Source organism: Carcharhinus amblyrhynchos, chromosome 22 (genome assembly GCF_965287045.1).
Source record: "Carcharhinus amblyrhynchos chromosome 22, sCarAmb.v2.hapA, whole genome shotgun sequence".
NCBI classification, from domain to species: Eukaryota; Metazoa; Chordata; class Chondrichthyes; order Carcharhiniformes; family Carcharhinidae; genus Carcharhinus; species Carcharhinus amblyrhynchos.
In genome coordinates this window covers 40,107,760-40,132,014 of record NC_137345.1, presented here as the reverse complement: position 1 = coordinate 40,132,014, position 24,255 = coordinate 40,107,760, and the positions used below count along the sequence as shown (strand labels likewise).

Here is a 24,255-nt window from a genome sequence, read left to right as displayed (position 1 = left end):
GTCTTTGACAAGGTACCACATGGCAGGTTGTTGCATAAGGTTAAATCCCATGGGATTCAGGGTGAGGTATCTAAATGGATCCAAAATTGGCTTGATGACAGAAGACAGAGGTGGTTGTAGAGAATTGCTTTTCAAACTCGAGGCCTGTGACCAGCGGTGTGCCTCAGGGATCAGTGCTGGGTCCATTGTTACCTATCATTTATGTTAATGATTTGGATGAAAATATAGGAGGCACGGTTAGTAAGTCTGCAGGTGACACCAAGATTGGTGGTATAGTAGACAGTGATAAAGGTTAACTAGGATTGTAACGGGATCTTGATCAATTGGTCAGTGGGCTAACAAATGGCATTTAACTTAGATAAATGTGAAGTGATGTATTTTGGTCGATCGAGCCAGGGCAGGACTTACTCAGTTAATGGTAGGGCACTGGGGAGAATTAGAGAACAAAGAGATCTAGGGATACAGGTTCAAAGCTCCTTGAAAGTGGAGGCACAGGTGGACAGAGTGGTGAAGAAGCATTCGGCATGCTTGGTTTCATTGGTCAGAACACTGAATACAGGAGTTGGGATGTCTTGTTGAAGTTGAACAAGACATTGATAAGGCCATACTTAGATTTCAGTGTACAGTTCTGGTCACCCTATTATAGAAAGGATATTATAAAACTAGAAAGGGTGCAGAAACAATTTACTAGGATGCTGCCAGGACACGATGGTTTGAGTTATAAGGAGAGGCTGGATAGACTGGGACTTTTTTCTCTGGAGCAGGAAGGAGGCTGAGGGATGATCTTATAGAGGTCTATAAAATAATGAGGGGCATAGATCAGCTAGATAGTCAATATCTTTTCCCAAAGGTAGAGGACTCCAAAACTAGAGGACATAGGTTTAAGATGAGAGGGGAGAGATACAACAGAGTCCAGAGGAGCAACTTTTTTCACACAGAAGGTGGTGAGTGTCTGGAACAAGCTGTCAGAGGTAGTAGTAGAGGCAGATACAATTTTGTCTTTTAATTAATGGGTAAGACTGATATGGAGGGATATGGGCCAAACACGGGCAATTGGGACTAGCTTAGGGGTTAAAAGAAGGGGTGGCATGGCCTGTTTCCATGCTGTAAACATCTATGACTCTAAGAGTTATTAAAATTCAGCACGCTTACTTGTAGGAAAAATATGATGCCAAAATATTTTGGTAATTATTCCCAGCCCTACCACCTAAAATTACAAAAGCTTTTAAAGAAAATAACAATTTAAATAAAGCAACAGTCAAAAACAAACCCAGTCTGTTTTTCAACAACCAGCCACACTTAGAATTATTGAATGCTTACAGTACAGAAGGAGGCTATTCAACCCATCGAGCCTGTGATAGCTCTCCTGTTAAGGATGGGGCTGTTTCTGCAATAAAAGATTAATGAATGAGGGCCACAAAGCAACCCGCACACACACGCACACACACGATGTGGAGATACCAGCGTTGGACTGGGATAGGCACAGCAAGAAGTCTCACAACACCAATTAAAGTCCAACAGTTTGTTTGGTAGCACGAGCTTTCAAACTGCTGTTCCTTCATCAAGTGAGTGACGAAATTTGCTGGTGACACGAAGATAAGTGGAAAAGCAAATTGTGTGGAGGGTGTGGAAAGACTGCAGAGGGATCTGGATAGGCTGAGTGAGTGGGTGAGGACCTGGCAGATGGAGTATAATGTTAGCAAGTGTGAGGTTATCCACTTAGGCAGAAATAATAGTAGGAGGGATTATTATTTAAAAGGCAAAAAACTGCAGCGTGCTACAGTGCAGAGGGACCTGGGCGTCCTTGTGTACGAGTCGCAAAAACCCAGTCTGCCGGTGCAGCAGGTGATCAAGAAGGCAAATGAAATGTTGGCCTTTACAGCGAGGGGGATAGAATATAAAAGCAGGGAGGTCTTGCTGCAACTGTACAGGGTACTGATGAGGCCGCAGCTGGAGTACTGTGTGCAGTTTTGGTCGCTGCACTTGTGGAAGGATATATTGGCCTTAGAGGGAGTGCAGAGGAGGTTCACTAGGCTGATACCGGAGATGAGGGGGTTGGCCTATGAAGAGTGACTAAATAGACTGGGTCTGTACTCGTTGGAGTTTAGAAGGATGAGGGGGGATCTTATAGAGACATTTAAGATAATGAAGGGGATGGATAGGGTAGAGGTAGAGGGATTCTTACCGCTTAGAAAGAATAGCAGGACTAGAGGACACAGCCTCAAGATAAGGGGGGGGGGGGCAGTTTAGATCAGAGTTGAGGAGGAACTTCTTCACTCAAAGGGTGGTGAATTTCTGGAATTCTCTACCCATTGAAGTGGTGGAGGCTACCTCGCTAAATATATTTAAGTCACGGGTAGATAGGTTTCTGATAGACAGGGGAATTAAGGATTATGGGGAGAAAGTGGGAAAGTGGAACTGATCCACTTCAGATCAGCCATGATCTTATTGAATGGCGGGGCAGGCTCGAAGGGCTAGATGGCCAACTCCTGCTCCTATTGCTTATGTTCTTATGTTCTATGTTCTTATGTGAGTGTCTCACCTGACGAAGGAGCAAGACTACGAAAGCTCATGCTACCAAATAAACCTGTTGGACTTTAACCTGGCGTTGTGAGACTTCTTAATGCACATACGCATTCATACATGTGCATGCTTACACACAACATGCAACACATGCACATAAAACATATACATATACACACACACATAACACAAAAAATACACCCACAAACACCATAATTAGCTTATTAATACTTTTCATAGGTTCCTTTCCTGCCTGAACTCCACACTGCAGGAAACATAGAGTGTTTCTGGTGTCTTCCTATACAGCAACTCACCATCAGCTCCATTAACCCAATCCATTATCGTCTCTCCCACACGTGTACGACTCACAGATGCCTCATGCTGACGTTAATGCGTGTGAACATTTCTTGGCCATCTATGATGTGATGCCAAACTGCTTGACATCTCTAGTCATCTTGCCTAATTGGTCTGGGGTTGGACCATAGATCTGTGCCACATGATATGACCAGTGACACCTCGGTTTGAAAGAACCAATTTAGGTTAAGAGCAATAATTTCATAAACTAGGTTGTATTCCCTAGACTTTAAACGGTGAAGATTTGATGGAGAATTTGTAGGATTCTGAATGGAATTGATAAGGTTGATGGAGAGAAAGTACTTTCACTGGCAGAGGGGTATAGGACAACTGGACAGAACCTTACAGGTAAAGTTCATTCTACATATAGATGGCGATTGCAGTGTGGAACAGCCTTCTGCACAGATCAGTGAGTGTGAGTTCAATTCAAAATCCTAGCTGTGAATGTATTAGATTTATCCTGAATGCAGGTATGAATGGAAATGGAGCCAGAGCCGAGGAGATAAGGTGCAGATCAGCCATGATCTCAATGAATGGTAAAACAAGCTGGAGAAGCGGATTGGCATTGTCCTGTTGCTCTGACTTTAGTAGCACCCGTTCTGCACAGTCGCCAGCCTGCGGCTTTCCTGTGTTAAATCATTCCTCGATAGAACTCAATCTCAACCTCTTTCCTATGGAGCAAAAACAGGATCAAAATTCCTGAAGTCTGACTTCTCGTTTCTCATCTTCTCCTTCTCGGAAGCTGGAAGCAGCAGTACCAGGATCATTGGCATCAACAGCGTAGATCAGGGCCAGAAAAACATTCAAAAAAAATTATACATTATTGTACCCTTACTGGCGTCAAAGCTACAAGCACTGAAAGGTCATTTTTGCTTTAAAGTTTGGCTTTCTGACAGCACTCACTCCCAGCAGCTGTAGCAGCTGCTGTGTGTGTGGGTCGCAGCAAACACATGCCACATTCTTGCTGTTAGCCGTGACATTTTGACATTGGATCCCATTTGCTTACTGTAATAACTTGCAGCCACAGTCCAGTGGGTCGTGCCAACACCTCTCAGTCAGAAGGTCAAACGTTCCAGCAGCTTGACACCAGTATGTCGGCTGACAGTCCAGTGCTAGGGAGTGCTGCATCGTTGGGCATGCCACCTTTCAAAGAGAGGGCGTGTCAGTCTTTTCAGGTGGATGCGAAAGATGCCATGACACCATTAAGCAGCATGGTACCACAGTGGTTAGCACTGCTGCCTCACAGAGCTAGGGTCCTGTGTTCAATTCCGGCCTCGAGTGACTGTGTGGAGTTTGCACATTCTCCCCGTGTCTGTGTGGGTTTCCTCTCACAGTCCAAAGATATGCAGATTAGGTGGATTGGCCATGCTAAATTATCCCTTAGTGTCGGGGGATTGCGAAGATAGGGCCTCTTTTGTATTTATGTAGTTCCTTGCAGAACAGCATGATGTTTGAACAGTGAAACACAATAAGAAGATAAATGACCAGATAATCTGTTTTTTAGGTATTAGTTCAGGGATAAATATTGACCAGAACACCGGGAGATCTGCTCTACTTCTCTCCAAGGAACTACATAAAATGCAATGCTTTCTTTCTGTAAAGTTTTGGCCTGTTGTTGGCCCCCAGTCTCAATGGGAACCCTCCATTTCCAAAAGCCCCAAGCATCAGCTGAGTGGGCATCACCATTGATGGGGCACACAGTGCTGTGAGATTACCCCCGTAACATTGCTTGTCATCTGGGCACAGATAACACCACAAGGGAGTGACGGAGGGATGGACCGGGGTAGGTGGATGCTGAGAGAATTGAAACTTAGGAGAATTGTCAAAAGAGGGTACAAGGGCAGAAGCAAAAGTCACAGTACCCCTCCCCTCAAAGCAAGGACCAAGGTAGGATTGAGCAAAAAAAACATTGAACTTTTAGTTATAAAATGAATTTAAAATAGTCAGTAATTACTTATATACAGAAGGAAACAGATTGAAGCATTCTAACCATACACTGCTGCCTCACAGCGCCAGGGGCCCAGGTTCAATTCCCAGTTTGGTCTGTGTGGAGTCTGCACATTTTCCCCATGTCTGTGTGGGTTTCCTCCGGGTGCTCCGGTTCCTTTTCTCATTCCATGCTAAATTATCCCTCAGTGTACCTAAACAGGCACTGGAGGGTGGCGACTAGGGGATTTTCATAATAATGTCATTGCAGTGTTAATGTAAACTTACTTGTGACACTAATAAAGAAACCTTAATACTGTCGCAGGAGCTGTGATAATGATCATCCAGAACGACTTGCTGATTTATGCAAGTCTTTAGTCAGTCCAGACGCATACTCGAGACAAAGTTTGCAAAAGCTCAAAGGGGCCAGGGATTGGGTGCTCCAGTCAGTACACGGGGTGCATCTCTCCTTATCTCACCTCCCCACTTTCCCCCCACCCCACACTCACCCCGCCCACCCCTATATTAGGAAAGATTATAAGCCAAAGTTGAAAAGGAAGAAATTAGAACAGAGCTTCTATTGTTTCATGTTTTCTTATCCCCATCTTTGCAAGCTTGTTTAAGTTTTGCCTTGAGGTAGTTGTCCTGGCAAGAACATGCTGTACTCGGGGAGATTGGCAGGGAGTTTGCACTGAAGTGCCTGTACAGAACATGCAGTACATTCCGACTCAAATCAGCTACTCCTGCGGCATAAGCATAATCCTATCCTCCAGAGAAACGGTAGGACCCCTGTATTACCTTCCATTGTTAATACTTTTTCATCCAATTTCCAAAACAACCACTCACTCAGTTGAGAGCAGGGATTCTTGTTCCTGAAGTACAATTAAAACTGCTGTGTGCTGCTATCAGGATTTAAAGAGGGAATTATGCCCACTGCGATATTTGGCTAAGTTACCCCATGCAAAAGTAGTTGATTGGTACAAGGTGCGATTTGTTGGTCTCACACCAAGTTATCCCTTGGCATAAGAATCTTGGGCTGAATGATTTACTCTATAACGCTGGCATATTTATCTTGTGCCTGTCCTGTTGGGAAATGTCTCCAGGCACTTCACAGTCCCAAGGTGTTTCACAGCACAGTTATCAATCAAACTTTGACACTGAGCCACACAAAGAGACAGTCAGTTCTGATCAAAAATGTGGCCAAAGAGGTGGGTTTGAGGAGGCGTACGAGAGAGTTGGAGAGGTTTAAGGAGGAAATTCCAGACTGAGGACCTCAGCAGCTGAAGACACGGCCACCAACGAAGGAATGATTAAAGTTCTGGAAGATTAAGCGGCCAGAATTGGAGAAGCTCAAATACTCAGATGATTATAGGGGTGCGGGGCAGGGCGGGGATTACAAAGATAAGGAGGTTGAAAGTGTGTGGGAATCTTAAAAAAAAGTGATAATTCTACAATCAAAATGGAAGCTAGTGTCGGTCAGTGAACGCGGGAACAATGGGAGAATGGAACTTGGTGTGAGTTAGGACATGGGCAGCATGTTTATGCAGGGTAGGATGTGGGAGAATAGCCAGGAGCTGGTTAGGGTGGTCACACGTCTTTAAATAACAAAGATGGCACAGTGGTTAGCGCTGCTGCCTCACATCACCAGGGACCTGGGTTCGATAGCCAGCTTGAGTCACTGTCTGTGCAGAGTTTGCATGTTCTCTCCATATCTGCATGGGTTTCCTCCCACAGTCTGAAAGATGTGCTGGTTAGGTGCGCTGGCCATGCTAAATTCTCCCTCAGTGTACCCGAACAGGTGCTGGAGTGTGGCAACTAAGGGATTTTCACAATAACTTCATTGCATTGTTAATGTAACCTACTTGTGATAATAATAATTAATAACTAACTAAATAAATAAATAAACAAATGAGGGCAAGAATGAAGGTTTCAACCTCACAGAAATGCTCCCTGTGAGATTTCACCAGCTATCCCCTCACAACAGAAGCTAAAATATCAAACTGGTAGGAGCAATGTGGGGGACGGGTAACATTTTACAAGGTCACGCTGCTAAGAGCAACACGGTGGCACAGTGGTTAGCACAGCTGCCTCACAGTACCAGAGACCCAGGTTCGATTCCCGGCTTGTGTCACTATCCGATGCGGAGTCCACACATTCTCTCCATGTCTGCATGGGTTTCCTCCAGGTGCTCCAGTTTTCCCCACAGTCCAAAGACGTGCTGGTTAGGTAGATTGGCCATGCTAAATTGCCCCTTCGTTTCCCAAGAATGTAGGTTAGGGGATTAGCCATGGAGAATGTATGGGGTTACAGAGATAGGGCCTGGGTAAGATGTGCTGCCAGAGAGTCAGAGCAGGCTCAATGGGCCAAATGGCCTCCTTTGCAGAATAGGGATTCTATAGTATATCAGGAAGCCTTGTCCTCTATGGGCAGCGTACGTCAAATGTCACGCGCAGTTTCCCATCTGGCAACACTGAGATTATAAGGATTCAATTATGAAGACTGGTCACATGCACGAGGCTGTAATTTCCTTAAATGAAGGAATGATCTGAGGTGGTAAAGCTGATAAAAGGTTCAATAAGAGAGGTAAAGAGAAAGTATTTCCTCTGGTGTGAGGAAAGAATCTTAAAATTAAAAGCAGCCAGTTCATGGTTAAGATCAGGAAGCATTTCTTCACACAAACTCTCCCATATAAAGCTGCTGAGACTGCAGGTCAGCTGAAACATTCAGAGCTGAGGTGGAACATGTGGGTGATTGGTGATGTATGAAGGAACCTCGGTACAATATCAGCTGAAGTTCATTATCTCCAGCTTCACAGAAACAAAACGTCAGTGAAAATAAAGTTCTCGTCTCTAGTGTGAGGAGGAAGCCAAGCTGTCCCTTTCAGTGCACCATCAATACGGCACAATAACACCTCTCCCTTCTGTCTCCTTTCCATCTCTGCATTCCATCTCCAACACCTCCCTCCCACCCCACCCCATCCCCCCAACACCTCTCCCCCACCCCACCCCACTCCCCCCAACACCTCTTCCCCCCCTTCCATCTCGGTCTTTTTTAACCACCTGTGGTTGCCAGGTCTCCTGCAGCTACCACTCTCCCTTCAGTGGAGAGGAAACCAATGAATGTTATGGAGGCTTGGCTATCCCAGCAGCCATTGCAGAAGTGAAAGTCCTCTATTAGCACACTTTTGCTGTTAGCAGCTTTACATTTCACTAACAATAATGATACTCTGAGGGTTTTAGAAACAGAGCGGGTCCATTGTTTGGCATTTAAGTATCTCCGTGAATACATTCTTACTGAAGAAAACTGCTTTTCCTACTCTTCATCTGATATCCACATCCCCCAACATGTAGCTTACAATGACTATATCCAACCTACATCAATAGATAATTCCACTGTAACATAAAATACTATGCTTAATGATCATTAATACATTGTCCATGATATATTACATTCTATACATAATTCACATAAAATTATCATTTACAATATCCATTTCTTATCTTTTTACTCGTCAACTTCCTGTCAGAAAATATTATTTATGTGGCGGTTAAGAAATCTGTATCTTGCTATTTAGAACATAAAACAGAGAAAAACTACAGCACAAGCAGGCCCTTCGGCCCACAAGTTACGCCGATGATATCCATATCTACTAGGCTTACCTATAACCCTCAATTCTATTAAGTTCCATGTACTCATCCAGAAGTCTCCTGAAAGACCCAATTGAATTTGCCTCCACGACAACCGATTTAGTTTAATTTAATGGTATTTTCTGAAGGGTCTGTCGCCCTATAATCACTTAATTCCTAATAAACGTTAATAATTAATAATTGAACAAATCTGGCATCTGATTACTGATTGTACATATGATTAAAAACATAGAGCTAAGGTTAAACCCCCGACATTGACATCATAAACCCAACCAATGGGAAAAACTGTTCAGTGTGGGTGGTGTGATGCTACTGTGCCTTTAAGAAATATATTTTTAAATCATGTTCTCTGCAGTTATAAGCAGCTTTGCTTTTTCTTTCATTGTGGCACCTGATTAGATGTCCTTTTCATTGCTGCTTAAATGGTTTAAATGGGAGTTTTGGGCCTAATGCAATTTCTGGAAATTTACAACCTTTTGAATCGCTAGGGGGAAGAATGATTGACAGATCAGGTGGGACATCATCTTTTCCTCTCCCAAGAGTTCTTACTTTCAGTTTTTGCTGGCTAGTTAGAAGATGTTGGACTTCAGGTTGGATGCAATGTTGTGTGTCTGTCTGTCTCTCTCTCCCTGGTGTTTTGGGAAGCTGTTTTGGCTTCTAACTTGTCTGCGTGTGAGTGAAGAAAGCTGCAGAATCCAACAACCAAATGTGAGCTTCTTGTGCTAATCCCAAAAAGGGTGATTGTTTATGGGGCTTGTTCGATTGGAACAGTGCATTTGGTTGTTAAGGTTTGTACAATATCATGCTTTGCTTTTTATCTTGTTTGTAATTGTTAAAAGTTATTGCTAATTTTCTTTCCATTGTTAACTGTACTCTTGAATAAACTTTGTTTGACAAAAGCTCCCTAGTGGGTCATTTAAATCATACCTGAAGTGAAACATCTTATGCTTACCCATACCAAATTCAAAGTGCAAAACATATGGTCTAGGCTGACTTCATAAAATACCATGGAGTTTCTGACCTGGATTATAACAGTGGACACAATAATAAATGCAAAGACACATTCACATCAGTGTCAGGACGTCCAGTGTTTTCATTTCAGATTGTTGGCGTCTGCAATATTTAGCTTCTCTACAAACATTTTTTATCTTTCAGAGCTCTACTGGTGGGAACAATACATAAGACAGTGAGAATGAGGTTTTGAGTGCAAATTTAAAATAGCAAATAAGTTTTTACCACAAGTTTGTCACCCTTTCTGTTTTTCTTAAGCCCATACACAGTCTAACAACAGAGAGGAGGAAAGATATATTGCAATCTTATAGTTCCTGTACAGGTTACCAATCAACCTGATGATGTGGGCCATACCTTCGACAGTTGCCCCTTCATTAGGCGTGGAATATCCTTGTCCTTTCTTTCTAATTCTACGGATAATGCCTCCATCTTCGCCTTCTGTTAAATCCTCCCCTTTGAAGTCTATCAGTTCAACCTGAAAGAATAAATGTCTCCGTTAGGATTGGAACAGAACTCGGCATGGCAGCAGGCAGGAGATTCGCTCTGTCACCCTGATACTCGAGTGAGGCAATAACGAAAAAATTCGAGCGACCTCAAAACACTTCCTGGCCTAAGAATTTGTTTTACCAGTGAACAGATATGTAAAGGATAGGTAAAGATAAGCTGATCCATCAAACCTGTCCTCCCGTTTCAGAGCAGAGGTTTTGCACAGCATCCCTTTCAGCCACAGGCTTCACCCCCACCGTGAGGTATACAAGCTCCAGGGAGAGGCAAAAGAAGATGAGGAAGAAGGACGAGGGACCAATTTTGAACAATGAAGAATGTTATCTAGAATTGCAACGGGATCTTGATCAATTGGGCCAGTGGGCTGACAAATGGCAGATGGAGTTTAATTTAGATAAATGCGAGGTGATGCATCTTGGTTGATCGAACCAGGGCAGGACTTACTCGGTTAGGGTAGGGCATTGGAAAGAGTTATAGACTGAAGAGATCTAGGTGTAAAGGTTCATAGCTGCTTGGAAGTGAAGTCACAGGTGGACAGAGTGGTGAAGAAGGCATTTGGCATGCTTGGTTTCATTGGTCTGAACATTGAATATAGGAGTTAGGACATCTTGTTGAAGTTGTACAAGACATTGGTAAAGCCACACTTGGAATACTGCGTATAGTTCTGGTCACCCTATTATAGAAAGGATATTATTAAACTAGAAAGAGTGCAGAAACTATTTACTAGGATGCTACTGGAACTTGATGGTTTGAATTATAAGGAGAGGCTAGATAGATTGGGACTTTTTTCTCTGGAGCATAGGACACTTAAGGTGATCTTATGGAGGTCCACAAAATAATGAGGGGCATAGGTCAGCTAGATAGTCAATATCTTTTCCCAAAGGTAGGGAAGTCTAAAACTAGAGGGCATAGATTTAAAGGGAGAGGGGAGAGATAGAAAAGAGCCCAGAGGAGCAATTTTTTTCACACAGAGGGTGGTGAGAGTCTGGAACAAGCTGCCAGAGGTAGTAGTAGAGGCGGGTACAATTTTGTCTTTTAAAGAGCGTATAGACTGTTACATGGGTAAGATGGTTATAGAGGGATATGGGCCAAATGCGGGCAATTGGGCCTAGCAAACAAGCTGGGCCGAATGGCCTGTTTTTATGCTGTGAACCTCTATGATTCTGAGTCTGGGAGGTTCCTTGCTTAGTCCTGGAGATGCTCACCGAAGCTCCAGGACATCAGGTTAACTGAAGGGCACAGCCCCAACACCCAGCTACCTGCATAAAGACAAGTTGAGGGAACGTGTCCTGTTCCAATTTGAATGCCTGTGCATAGTGAGTCTGGGAGGTACTGGTGATGTTACTAGACTAATAGCCCACAGGCCGAGGATAAAGCTCTGGGGGCACGGGTTCAAATCATGGCAGCTGGTGCAATTTAAATTGAATTAATAAAATCTGGAATATTAAGCTAGTCTCAGTAATGATGACCATGAAACTACAATTGATTGTTGTAAAAACCCAATTGATTCACTCATGCCCTTTAGGGAAGGAAATTTGTGGGTTGACACGTTGGCACAGTGGTTAGCACTGCTGCCTCACAGCGCCAGAGTCCCAGGTTCAATACCAGCTTCGGATCTCTGTCTGTGCAAAGTCTGCACATTCTCCCTGTGTCTGCGTGGGTTTCCTTCAGGTGCTCCAGTTTCCTCCCACAGTCCAAAGATGTGCGGGTTAGGTTGGTTGGCCATGTTAAATTGACACTACCATCAGGGGAATTAGCAGGGTAAATGCATGGGGTTGTGAGAAAAGGGCCTTGGTTGGGATTTGGTCGGTACAGACTCGATGGGCTGAATGGCTTCCTTCTATACTGTAGAGATTCTATGTCGTCCTTCCCAGTCTGGCCTACACGAGATTGCAAAGCCACAGAAATGTGATTGGCTCTGAACTGCCCTCTGAAATGGCCTAGAAAGTCACTCACTTTGAGGGCATTTAGGGATAGGCAATAAGTGCTGGTCTCAGCAGCAATACCCACTTCCCATGAAAGAATTTTGAAAAACTCAGTCCACAAGCTGGCTACTTCTCCCAGAGGTCAATAACTGAGAAAGGAAGCAGTTCCATACATGACCCTCCACTGAAGTAACCTCTATGATAACCCATTCACGTGGACCCACACTGACCACTCCATTATTTTAAAGACCTCAATCATATTGCTGTAAAATCTATCCTTTTCTCAAGCCCCAGTTCTCTAAGCCAGTCCTGGAAACTGAGAATCATTAAATATGGGAATTACCTAATTACCTCTTTCTGACCATCTTGCAGATATATGTCAGGACCAAAACAAGGCACAATGTTCTAGATGATGCCTAATTAAAGCCTCCCAGTAATTTTTGTTTCATATTTAATCATCCTGGCAACACTTCCTGGTACTCTTATTTGCTTTATTAAAAGCCTCAAAGCTTTTATCATAGACAGGCGGGGACTGACCTTTCACTAAACTCTGGTCTATTGCTTTACACCCTTGATCAAGTAATCCTCTGCAGGAGGAGAAAGATGAGAGGGTGACTTAAAAGTTTATTCAAGTCTTTGATAAAATAAATGCAGAGAAAACGTTTTTGGGGCAATCTGAGATTAAAGACAATAGGTATGTCACGGTCATTAATTAATCCAAGAGCAAATTCAACGAGGAATTAGAGTGTGGAATTTACCACAAGAAGTAGTTGAGGTGAAGGGCAAAGATGTGTTTATTCTCTATGTGAAGTCAAAAAGAGTAGAAAGATACGTGGTTGGGTGAGATGGACGAATAGAATGGAAGATACATTTGTAAGACATGACGACAGGCTGAATTTCCTGCCTCTGTGGTGTAAATATTGTATTTTTTTATATATCTCTGCACAGTGTACACATGCTAGGTATTGTCCTTCCACATTGGCACAGTGGTTAGCACTGCCGACTCACAGTGCCAGGGACCCAGGTTCAATTCCCGGCTTGGGTCATTGTGCAAGCTCCACACAGACATTCTCCCCATGTCTGCGAGGGTTTCCTCTGGGTGCTCCAGTTTTCTCCCGCAGTCCAAAAGATGTGCTGGTTAGGTGCATTGGCCATGTTAAATTCTCCCTCGGCTTACCCATACAGGTGTCAGACTGTGTGGCGACTAGGGGATTTTCACAGTAACTTCATTGCAATGTTAATGTACACCTACTTGTGACATTAATAAATAAAACTTAAATATTTATGTAACACAACATTTGTCTAAACTAGGGACCAATTTCTCAACTCACCCAGATCTTCCTCCAATCTAACTCTCTCATTTAATGCTATGATGTTGGCACCTTGTTAAGATTTGTTCACAGGTAGACAGAGTTACTGAGTGCCAAGGCCAGCATTATTGGCCCATCCTAATGGCACAGAAACGGGTGATGTGGGGTGCCTTTTTGAATCACTGCAGTCACAGTGATATAAATACACCTACACCGCCAGAGAAGGACTTCCAGGATGACCATCATACCTTTTAGAGAGTGGGAGGAAACCAGAGCACCCAGAGGAAACCCATGCAGACACAGGGAGAATGTGCAAACTCCACACAGACAGACAGGGACCCAGGCCGGTGCTATGAGGCAGCAGTACTAGTCACTGTGGCACCAAGCCACCTAGATGCCAGTGATGTAGCAGTAGTGGAGCTTTTTGACTGGGAGCACACCCAACTTTGAGACACAAATTCTCCTCCAACTTGATTTGCTGATGACATCACCAAAGAACGAAGAAAATTACAGCGCAGGAACAGGCCCTTTGGCCCTCCAAGCCTGCATCGACCATGCTGCCCGACTAACTAAAACCTAACCTTGTAGGTACCATAACTCTCTATACCCATCCTATTCCTGTAATGGGTCAGATCTCAAACAACGACGAGACAGAGTACAGGAAAGAGATAGAGAATCTGGTGAACTGGTGCAATGACAATAATCTCTACCTCAATGTCAAAAAATGAAGGAGATTGTCATTGATTTCAGGAAGCGTAGAGGAGAACATACTCCCGTCTCCATCAATGGGAATGTAGTAGAAATGGTCGAGAGCTTCAACTTTTTAGGTGTCCAGATCACCAACAACCTGTCCTGGTCTCCCCATACCAATGCTATAGTTAAGAAAGCCCACCAACGCCTCCACTTTCTCAGGGGACTAAGGAAATTTGGCACATCTACTACAACTGTCACCAATTTTTGCAGATGCACCTTAGAAAGTATTCTTTCTGGTTGTATCACAGCTTGGTATGGCTCCTGCTCTGCCCAAGACCGCAAGGGACTACAAAAGGTCATGAATGTAGCCCAATCCATCACACAAACCAGTCTCGCATCCATTGACTCTGTCTACACTTCCCGCTGCCTCAGAAAAGCAGCCAGCATAATCAAGGACCCCACATACCCCGGACATTCTCTCTTCCACCTTCTTCCATTGGGAAAAAGATATTGAAGTCTGAGGACACGTACTAATCGACTCAAGAACAGCTTCTTTCCCTGCTGCGTTCAGACTTTTGAAAGGACCTACCTTGCATTAAGTTGATCTTTCTCTATACCTTAGCTATGATTGTAACACGACATTCTGCACTCACTCGTTTCCTTCTCTATGAATGGTATGCTTTGTCTGTATAGCAGTCAAATAACAATACTTCTCACTGTATACTAATACATGTGACAGTAATAAATCAAATCAAATGCAAATCAGTTCTACAGCCAAGATGTGATTGGGATAATGCATTTTGTCATATCCATATTTTTGTATCATCCGCAAACTTGCGATGTCTTCATCCAGATCATCAGTAAAGATGGTGAAAAGCAACAACCCCAACGATAATGGGAGCTTCCACCAGCTTTGACCTGCTGCCTTTTTAAATGTTGGCACCATCTGGTCTCTCTCTCTCTCTTCAGCTCATGAGGACAATCCAGCAAACTGCCCAATATGTGAACCAGGAGCCTTCTGGAAGCAGACCTCAATTCCTCCATGAGCATCCTACATGAATGCCATTAGAGCCAATAAACTGAGATCACTTAGCAAACCAGCACTAGATTTGATTTGATTGTCACATTTATTGGCATACAGTGAAAAGTAGTCATGAACTATGCAGACAAAATATACCATTCAGTGAGTACATAGGGGGGAAGGAAAAGGAGAGGGTGCCCAGTATAATGTTACAGATAAAGGTAGGCTGAAGAGAAAGATTCGCTTAATATATGATAGAACAATTCAAACATTTGATGGCAGCGGGGAAGAAGCTGTTTTTGAGTCGATTGGTACAGGTTATCAGACTTCTGTACCTCTTTTCCCATCAGAAGAAGGTGGAAGAGAGAATGTCTGGAGTGCATGAGGTCTTTGATCATGCTGGGTGCTTTTCTGAGGAAACGGGAAGTATATACAGAGTCAATGGATGGGAGGTTGGATTGTGTGATGGATTGGGCTACCTTTACAACCTTTGCAGTTTATTGCTGCCTTAGGCAGAGCAGGAGCCATTTCAAGCCGTGATACAACCAGAAAGGATGCTTTCTACAGAGATTCTGTAAAAGTTGTTAAGAGTTGTAATGGACATGCTAAATTTCCTATCAGATCGATTTGAATTCCACATGGATGTTGCTGAGGGGAGTGAGGACAGCGCAAGTATGAACCCCACCCACTGGCAAACATTATGTACCCTGTGGTATTTAAACCTCTGGAACTCATCTAAATGCAGCCTTTCCACTTCCTGTTTGAAATAGCCGCGAGGTTTTTGGTTGTTCACTTTCTGAGAAGGGAAGATGAGTGGGTGAGGGATGTTTAACTGGAGATCTCAGGAAGAAACAATACACCAAAGGCTTTACATAATTGTTACAGTCGTTCATCGGGACCAACCACAAACATGGCTGTGACCTAATGTTCATTAGACCATCTTCAGAAGAGCAGCATGAGTTATCTTGCTGACTTTCAGGGAATGGCTCTATGCACCAGAAAATGGGATGTTTTCTGACTTGTGTCAGGCTCAGGGTCAAATGTGAGTCGTCAAAACAGGTTTCTCTCTGTCCTCCAGACAGTTCTCCACGAAGCATTACATGCCAAGATCACAAACTCCCAAAAGCTTATGGAACAGCTTCTAATGCCTGACAAAGTCCATTCTTAAATAAACGCTGGCCAGACTAAATATTCTGAAATGTTGGCACATGACACGGAAAAAACAAACCTCCAAAGTGACTGTTGATCTTGGTCCCAGATGTTAGATAGCGAGACATAGCTAGCTGATGTAGCAATATTCACCGGAGGGAGACCGACCTGCTCCAATCAGAAGGTATTAAGAGAAGAGGAAAAGAACGAGATGAACCTGATGTAGGTTCATGCAAAGGACTGGATTGCTCAGTAAATTAATACAAAGAGAATTGATTCGTATGAGCAAAGATAAGCTGCAAAATGTTTGAGAACATAAAATACTGCAGCAGGCGAGGACCATACTGCCCTCAAGCCTCTTTCGCCATCCAATCAGATCATGGCTGATGCAACCTCAATTCCACTTCCCATTCCCATCCTCTGAGCTTTGCTTCTCTTAGCTTTCAAAAACCAATCAAAGTCATCCTTGAGTATGCTCAACAACAATATCAAATGCTCTGGGATAGAGAATTTCAAAGATTCCCAAACCTCTGAATGAAAACATTTCTCCTGACCTCAGTCCTAAATCTCCAACCCCACATTCTGAGTTTTTGCCCCTCTGTTTTAAGCTCACCAGTCAGGGAAACAAGCCCATGGAATCTGCCTGGTTAAATCAACTCAGGATCTGGCCTGTTTCACTGCTGTGACTTCTCATTCTTCTAAAGGTCAGAGAGTAAAGGCCCATTCTACTCAAACTCCCATCAGGGGACAATTCTCCCATCGCAACAAACAATCTAGTGAATACTTGCTGCATTGTCCTCTAATAAGTCCTCAGAGACAGAAATCCTTCACCAAAATCCCTTTATTTACATGTCTGACAACAGCACACAGACTGCTTTCAGATAGCTGTCTACACCAGGAGTAAGAAGTCTCACAACACCAGGTTAGACTAATTTACCATTAGACTTCTTATTGTGTTTACCCCAGTCCAACGCTGGCATCTCTACATCTACACCAGGAGGAACTGACACTCCTGGTTAAATACTGATTGGCCCATCAATTTGGCTCTTAATCAGGGATTTTTTTCAGTGTTCCAGCCAAAGAAACAAAATGAAATTAACTTCGGCTCAACTCAAAAGACGCAGCTCCTTGAAAGGAGGGGAACCGCCTGAAACAAAAAGCAAAGTGGAAAGGAAACTTAAAACATCAGATTAAAATGTGATTAAAGGGGTCAATAATATACCCCCATCCCTGCAGTGCCCAGCGGGTATGGAAGGCATCAACTGCACCCTCGAACACTGCATGCTCCCTTTCCAGAGACACCTAGCCACAAATATATTCACGGCTAGTTGTCCCTTGAAAGGCCTGCTGCCTGGACCTGTTGGTGGAGCACCTTGCCAGGCCCAGAGCAGGTCTTTAATCACGGAGTTCATATTCTAACAGGCCAATCTCAACTGCCTGATTAAAGTCGTCACAGCCTCAAAGGCACATTTATCCTCCCTGTGGTGTGGAATCCAAAACTGTACAAGTGCTCCAGGTGTGGTCCCATCAAAGACCTGGTGAACTTCAGCAAGATTTCCTCACTCTGGTATTCTAAAACCCTTCAGTGCCTAGCTCTAGAATACCGCGCTCACTCAGTTTAAACATTAACTCAACATTCTCTGCACAATTGGGAGAAGGTTCAAGCCAAAACTTTACTACTGCTGCAGGACTTTCCACACAGTTTTGAAAGATTCCTTATCCTTGCTGGTCCCAGATAAAGATCATTATTTCTGTCTCAACCTTCCTCTCCTCAGTCACATTAGTCTTTCTGCAAGTAACTCAGTGAGTGAACTGATTCCCCTACTCTATAACATATCCTTAAGTGTCTCTAACCCATGGTTTGGCTACATCTGTTTCCATCATTCTTGCCCCACAAGTCCTTCAGTGCCTGCGCATGTTCTACATAATAGGTAGAAGGGGTGAGAGTCACAGGGAGAAGTTAGAAATGGGAGACAAATGGGGAGAAATAGAGAGAGATTTGCAGAAATAAGCTGTTCTCCGACAGGTCATCCCTCCCATGCCCTATCCCCGTGACCCCAAGTATTTATCCTGCAAATCCCCCTAACCTAGCCCCGACTTCTCAACCTTGCCCCTTGCCTGAGGTGTAATGATCCTCAGGTTAAATCACCATCTGTCATCTTGTCCCCCTCAAAGAGAACAGCCTCTGGTCATCTGTGACTACAGCAAATTTATCAGAGTCCTGTACAGCGGAACAGGGTTCCTCTGGAATGAGATCAATGGTGTAACGATTGGTGTGGATTAGGGGGACTCACGAGATAATACTTGAGGTTACAGGGATAGGGCCTGGGTGGGAAGCTCTGTCACAGAGCCAGTGCAGACTTGATGGGCTGAATGGTCTCATTTTGCAAAAAAATGTAGGGATTTGTAGGGATTCTATGATTCTATTGATATGTTTTTAATATGTTCTTTGTGATTATCCAATTTTCACTGCTACTTTACCCTCCCAATTATTTTCTACCCTTTTCTCTGTTACTCCCTGATTGGGCTATTTCTGCAACTCTCTCCGATTTTTCTCCATTACTCCCCTATTTCCTACTTCTCCCTGTTACTCTCAGCTTTCTCTCCATTATTCTCTTCTCTCTCAGTAACTCCCCTTTCTTTGATTTCTCTCTGTTACACCCGCTTCTCTTTGCTCTGTCTGTTTCTGTCCCTCACTTCTCAATGGTTTGTTTTTATGTGGCCAGCATTTATTGCCCATCTCCAATTGCCCCTGGTCAGTGGTTATTTAGGAATCAACCACATTGTTGTGGGATTGGAGTGAGATGTAGGTCAGACCGGGTAAGAACGGCAGATTTCCTCCCCTAAAGGACATTATTGATCCAGATGGTTTCATGGTCATCATGTTTAATTCCAGGTTTTTATTCAATTCAAATTTCGTCATATGCTCTGATGGGATTCAAACCTGGGTCCCCAGGTTAGCATGGGTCTCTAGATATCTAGCCACTGACAGTGCCACGACACCACCAGCTACATTGCCAGACAATACGATACCACACAGTAAACTTTTCAATGCTCTGATTTCCCTGAGTAAATGGGAATTTCCTCTCTCGTGCTCACCTTTCACACTGTGTAAATTTCACTGCTGGAGCTCTGACTCAGTATTAGGGACACTAGATCAGATACAATCAGAATAATACAGTTCATTAATAAATCATTGGTTTAGCTCAGTTGGCTGGACAGCTGGTTTGTGACGCAGAGCGATGCCAATAGCACAGTTTCAATTCCTGTACCGGCTGAGCTTATTCATGACGGCCCTCGCCTCCACAGGCTTACCCCTTGCCTCAGGTGTGGTGACCCTCAGGTTAAATCACCATGTTGTTGTGGGTCTAGAGTGACATGTAGGCCAGACCAGGTAAGGACTTCCATTCTGACCCAGCCCAGTCCACTCTGACCCAGCCCAGTCCACTCTGACCCAGCCCAGTCCACTCTGACCCAGCTCAGTCCACTCTGACCCAGCCCAGTCCACTCTGACCCAGCCCAGTCCACTCTGACCCAGCTCAGTCCACTCTGACCCAGCCCAGTCCACTCTGACCCAGCTCAGTCCACTCTGACCCAGCTCAGTCCACTCTGACCCAGCTCAGTCCACTCTGACCCCGCCCAGTCCACTCTGACTCAGCTCAGTCCACTCTGACCCAGCTCAGTCCACTCTGACCCAGCCCAGTCCACTCTGACCCAGCCCAGTCCACCCTGACCCAGCTCAGTCCACTCTGACCCAGCCCAGTCCACCCTGACCCAGCTCAGTCCACTCTGACCCAGCCCAGTCCCCTCTGACCCCGCCCAGTCCACTCTGACTCAGCTCAGGCCACTCTGACCCAGCTCAGTCCACTCTGACCCCGCCCAGTCCACTCTGACTCAGCTCAGTCCACTCTGACCCAGCCCAGTCCACTCTGACCCAGCCCAGTCCACTCTGACCCAGCTCAGTCCACTCTGACTCAGCTCAGTCCACTCTGACCCAGCTCAGTCCACTCTGACCCAGCCCAGTCCACTCTGACCCAGCCCAGTCCACCCTGACCCAGCTCAGTCCACTCTGACCCAGCCCAGTCCACCCTGACCCAGCTCAGTCCACTCTGACCCAGCCCAGTCCCCTCTGACCCCGCCCAGTCCACTCTGACTCAGCTCAGGCCACTCTGACCCAGCTCAGTCCACTCTGACCCAGCTCAGTCCACTCTGACCCCGCCCAGTCCACTCTGACTCAGCTCAGTCCACTCTGACCCAGCTCAGTCCACTCTGACCCAGCCCAGTCCACTCTGACCCAGCCCAGTCCACCCTGACCCAGCTCAGTCCACTCTGACCCAGCCCAGTCCCCTCTGACCCAGCCCAATCCACTCTGACCCAGCTCAGTCCACTCTGACCCCGCCCAGTCCACTCTGACCCAGCTCAGTCCACTCTGACCCAGCCCAGTCCCCTCTGACCCAGCCCAATCCACTCTGACCCAGCTCAGTCCACTCTGACCCAGCCCAGTCCACTCTGACCCAGCTCAGTCCACTCTGACCCAGCCCAGTCCCCTCTGACCCAGCCCAATCCACTCTGACCCAGCTCAGTCCACTCTGACCCCGCCCAGTCCACTCTGACCCAGCTCAGTCCACTCTGACCCAGCCCAGTCCCCTCTGACCCAGCCCAATCCACTCTGACCCAGCTCAGTCCACTCTGACCCAGCCCAGTCCACTCTGACCCAGCTCAGTCCACTCTGACCCAGCCCAGTCCCCTCTGACCCAGCCCAATCCACTCTGACCCAGCTCAGTCCACTCTGACCCAGCTCAGTCCACTCTGACCCAGCCCAGTCCACTCTGACCCAGCCCAGTCCACTCTGACCCAGCTCAGTCCACTCTGACCCAGCCCAATCCACTCTGACCCAGCCCAGGCCACTCTGACCCAGCCCAGTCCACTCTGACCCAGCTCAGTCCACTCTGACCCAGCTCAATCCACTCTGACCCAGCTCAGTCCACTCTGACCCAGCCCAGTCCATTCTGACCCAGCCCAGTCCACTCTGACCCAGCCCAGTCCACTCTGACTCAGCTCAGTCCACTCTGACCCAGCCCAGTCCACTCTGACTCAGCTCAGTCCACTCTGACCCAGCTCAGTCCACTCTGACCCAGCCCAATCCACTCTGACCCAGCTCAATCCACTCTGACCCAGCTCAGGCCACTCTGACCCAGCCCAGTCCACTCTGACCCAGCTCAGTCCACTCTGACCCAGCCCAGTCCACTCTGACCCAGCTCAGTCCACTCTGACCCAGCCCAGTCCACTCTGACCCAGCTCAATCCACTCTGACCCAGCTCAATCCACTCTGACCCAGCCCAGTCCACTCTGACCCAGCCCAGTCCACTCTGACCCAGCCCAGGCCATTCTGACCCAGCCCAGTCCACTCTGACCCAGCTCAGTCCACTCTGACCCAGCCCAGTCCACTCTGACCCAGCTCAGTCCACTCTGACCCAGCCCAGTCCACTCTGACCCAGCTCAGGCCAGTCTGACCAAGCCCAGTCCACTCTGACCCAGCTCAATCCACTCTGACCCAGCCCAGTCCACTCTGACCCAGCTCAGTCCACTCTGACCCAGCCCAGTCCACTCTGACCCAGCTCAGGCCAGTCTGACCAAGCCCAGTCCACTCTGACCCAGCTCAATCCACTCTGACCCAGCCCAGTCCACTGTGACATAAGAACATAAGAACATAAGAAATAGGAGCAGGAGTAGGCCATCTAGCCCTTCGAGCCTGCCCTGCCATTCAATAAGATCATGGCTGATCTGAAGTGGATCAGTTCCGCTTTCCCGCTTTCTCTCCATAACACTTAATTCCCTTGTCTATCAGAAACCTATCTACCCGTGACTTAAATATATTTAGCGAGGCAGCCTCCACCACTTCAACGGGCAGAGAATTCCAGAAATTCACCACCCTTTGAGTGAAGAAGTTCCTCCTCAACTCTGATCTAAACTGCCCTCCCCCGCTTATCTTGAGGCTGTGTCCTCTAGTCCTGCTATCCTTTCTAAGCGGGAAGAATCTCTCTACCTCTACCCTATCCATCCCCTTCATTACCTTAACCTTTCAATCCACTCTGACCCAGCCCAGTCCACACTGGCCCATCTCAGTCTTGTTCTAGTCCGTGTGGATCAGCGGCCTGTATCAGGATGACTGCACTCCCTACAGAATTTGAAAATGGAACGGACATGGACAATGGATTCAGCTGCTGTTGGATGAGCTGTACAATAACACCTTGAGATATTTGTATGGTTGAAGCAATGACCACCTGATACAAAGGGACATCCAGAGGTTTGGAATAATCTGCACTAGTTTCAACTGTCTGAGGGTGTTGGAGAGTAATTTCCCAGATTCTCTTCCCACAAAATTAGCCCGGGTCCTCAGACTCACAGTTTTGCCTTTCTCACAAAAGCACATGTTTAGGTGCTATGGAAATGTGCAGAGTTTCATTTGTTTGTATCTGTGAACTGTTGGTGCCTATGGAACGGCACCCTCCGTGATAGGCTGTGTTTTAAACAGAGAAATATGAGAAAATAAGTGACATAGACCTCGCTGTAAGCCACCTGCCACAATTAATCAGTATCTGTTACTTGGCTATCTCACTCCTTGTGTCTTCCTGTTGTCTGAGAGCTCTGTACTTTTGTTCCTGTTCTGCCCTGACAAAGTTCTAACAAAGGGTTATCATGACATTGCCTCTGTTCCCTCTCCAGACGCTGTCAGACCTGCTGAGATTTTCCAGCACTTTCTGTTTTTGTTTCAGATTCCAGCGTCTGTAGTATTTTGCTTTTATATGAACTGTTACAGTGTGGACTTGGGCTCTTGGTGAATAGTAGAACTTGAATTGAGTTCAGTTGGGTTAGATTTTTGATGTGGCTTCTGTTTGTTTTTTTTAGGGATGGTGATGCGTTGTAGCTGCGGAATGTGGGTTTTGATGGATCTCAAAATGATCTAGGGCAAACACAGCTGCGGTAAGTGTTTGGGGCTTGAGGAGCTTTGGCTCAGAGACATTGTGAGATCCTTTGTATGGTTTGCTTCAGTGAAAAGACTTCATTTCAAAGGTATTTCTGCCTATGTAACCAACTGGGCTTAGTTTTAAAGCTAACTTGGCCGCATTTGAAAACTCAGCTGGGAATTCTGGGATGAGTTTAGAAATTGACTGCATTTGAAAATGCAATGTTAGCAGAAATGATTCTTTTCAAAAACAAGCTTTTCACAGCTGCAAATTGTTTTTGAAAGTTACAGACAGTCCTTGTACCTGGTAATTTCGTAATACAGATAAGAACTCATATTGTGGTAACAGTTCATAGAAACACTATTTAGTTCATGGAAACATAGAGGATAGGAGCAGGAGGAGGCCACTTGGCCCTTCGATCCTGTTCTGCCATTCATCACAACCATGGCTGATCATCCATCTCAACAGCCTCACCCTGTTTGTTCCCCATAACCTTTGATTCCATTTGCCCGAGCACTATACTGAATACATCTAATGTTTTGGCATCAAAACAGTTCACTTGAGTCCCGTGCAATTCAAGAACAAGTCTTGGGACCAGCTTTTGGTCCCTCTCTCTCTCTCTCCAGTAAATCAGTCTCTTTTGCTTTCTGCAAACGCTAATTTTAAATGATGCTCAATAAATGTAGTTCCCCTTCTTACCAGTTTTGTCTGTATCTATTCTAACAGGTGAACAGACCCTATGGACATACAGCTGGGGTATTACCGTGTGTGTTAGAGTTTCATAGCTCAGTATCACCATGCATTTACAGCTTTAGTCCTGTACACTAAAGTCTCTTTGTGTGGGGATTAATACCCCTGTTGCACAATGCTAATCAGGGCTCGGTGATGGCATTCTCATCTCTGAATTAGAAGTGTCCTCAAGCCCTATGCTACAGGTAATGGTGCAGACTACATCGTGGTCAGACAGGGAATAAACAGAGGTACTGCAACACATGAAGTTATTAAAGCCTTTGATATTATTTTAGTCTTTGCAAAACCGTCATAAAGGAGTGAGCAAAATTTAGTGGCTGCACCCACAGACCAGGAGATAGATTTTATTCATTCGTGGGACATGGGCGTCATTAGCTGGCCAGCACTTATTGCCCATCCATAGTTGCCTTAGGGTAGTTGAGAGTCAACCACATTGCTGTGGCTTTGGAGTCACATGTAGGCCAGACTGGGTAA

General features: G+C 45.5%; 1 protein-coding gene across 4 annotated transcripts in view; it reads right to left on the bottom strand.

Annotated features, from left to right (window-relative positions):
- Positions 1-24,255, bottom strand: part of LOC145357082 (peptidyl-prolyl cis-trans isomerase FKBP5-like) — a 106,584-nt gene that overhangs the window by 19,348 nt on the left and 62,981 nt on the right. For all 4 annotated transcript variants that reach the window (XM_080210178.1, XM_080210180.1, XM_080210179.1 and 1 more), the window contains exon 4: positions 9,816-9,936. In XM_080210178.1, coding sequence (XP_080066304.1) covers positions 9,816-9,936 — 121 coding nt within the window. The remainder of the gene's footprint in view (positions 1-9,815; positions 9,937-24,255) is intronic.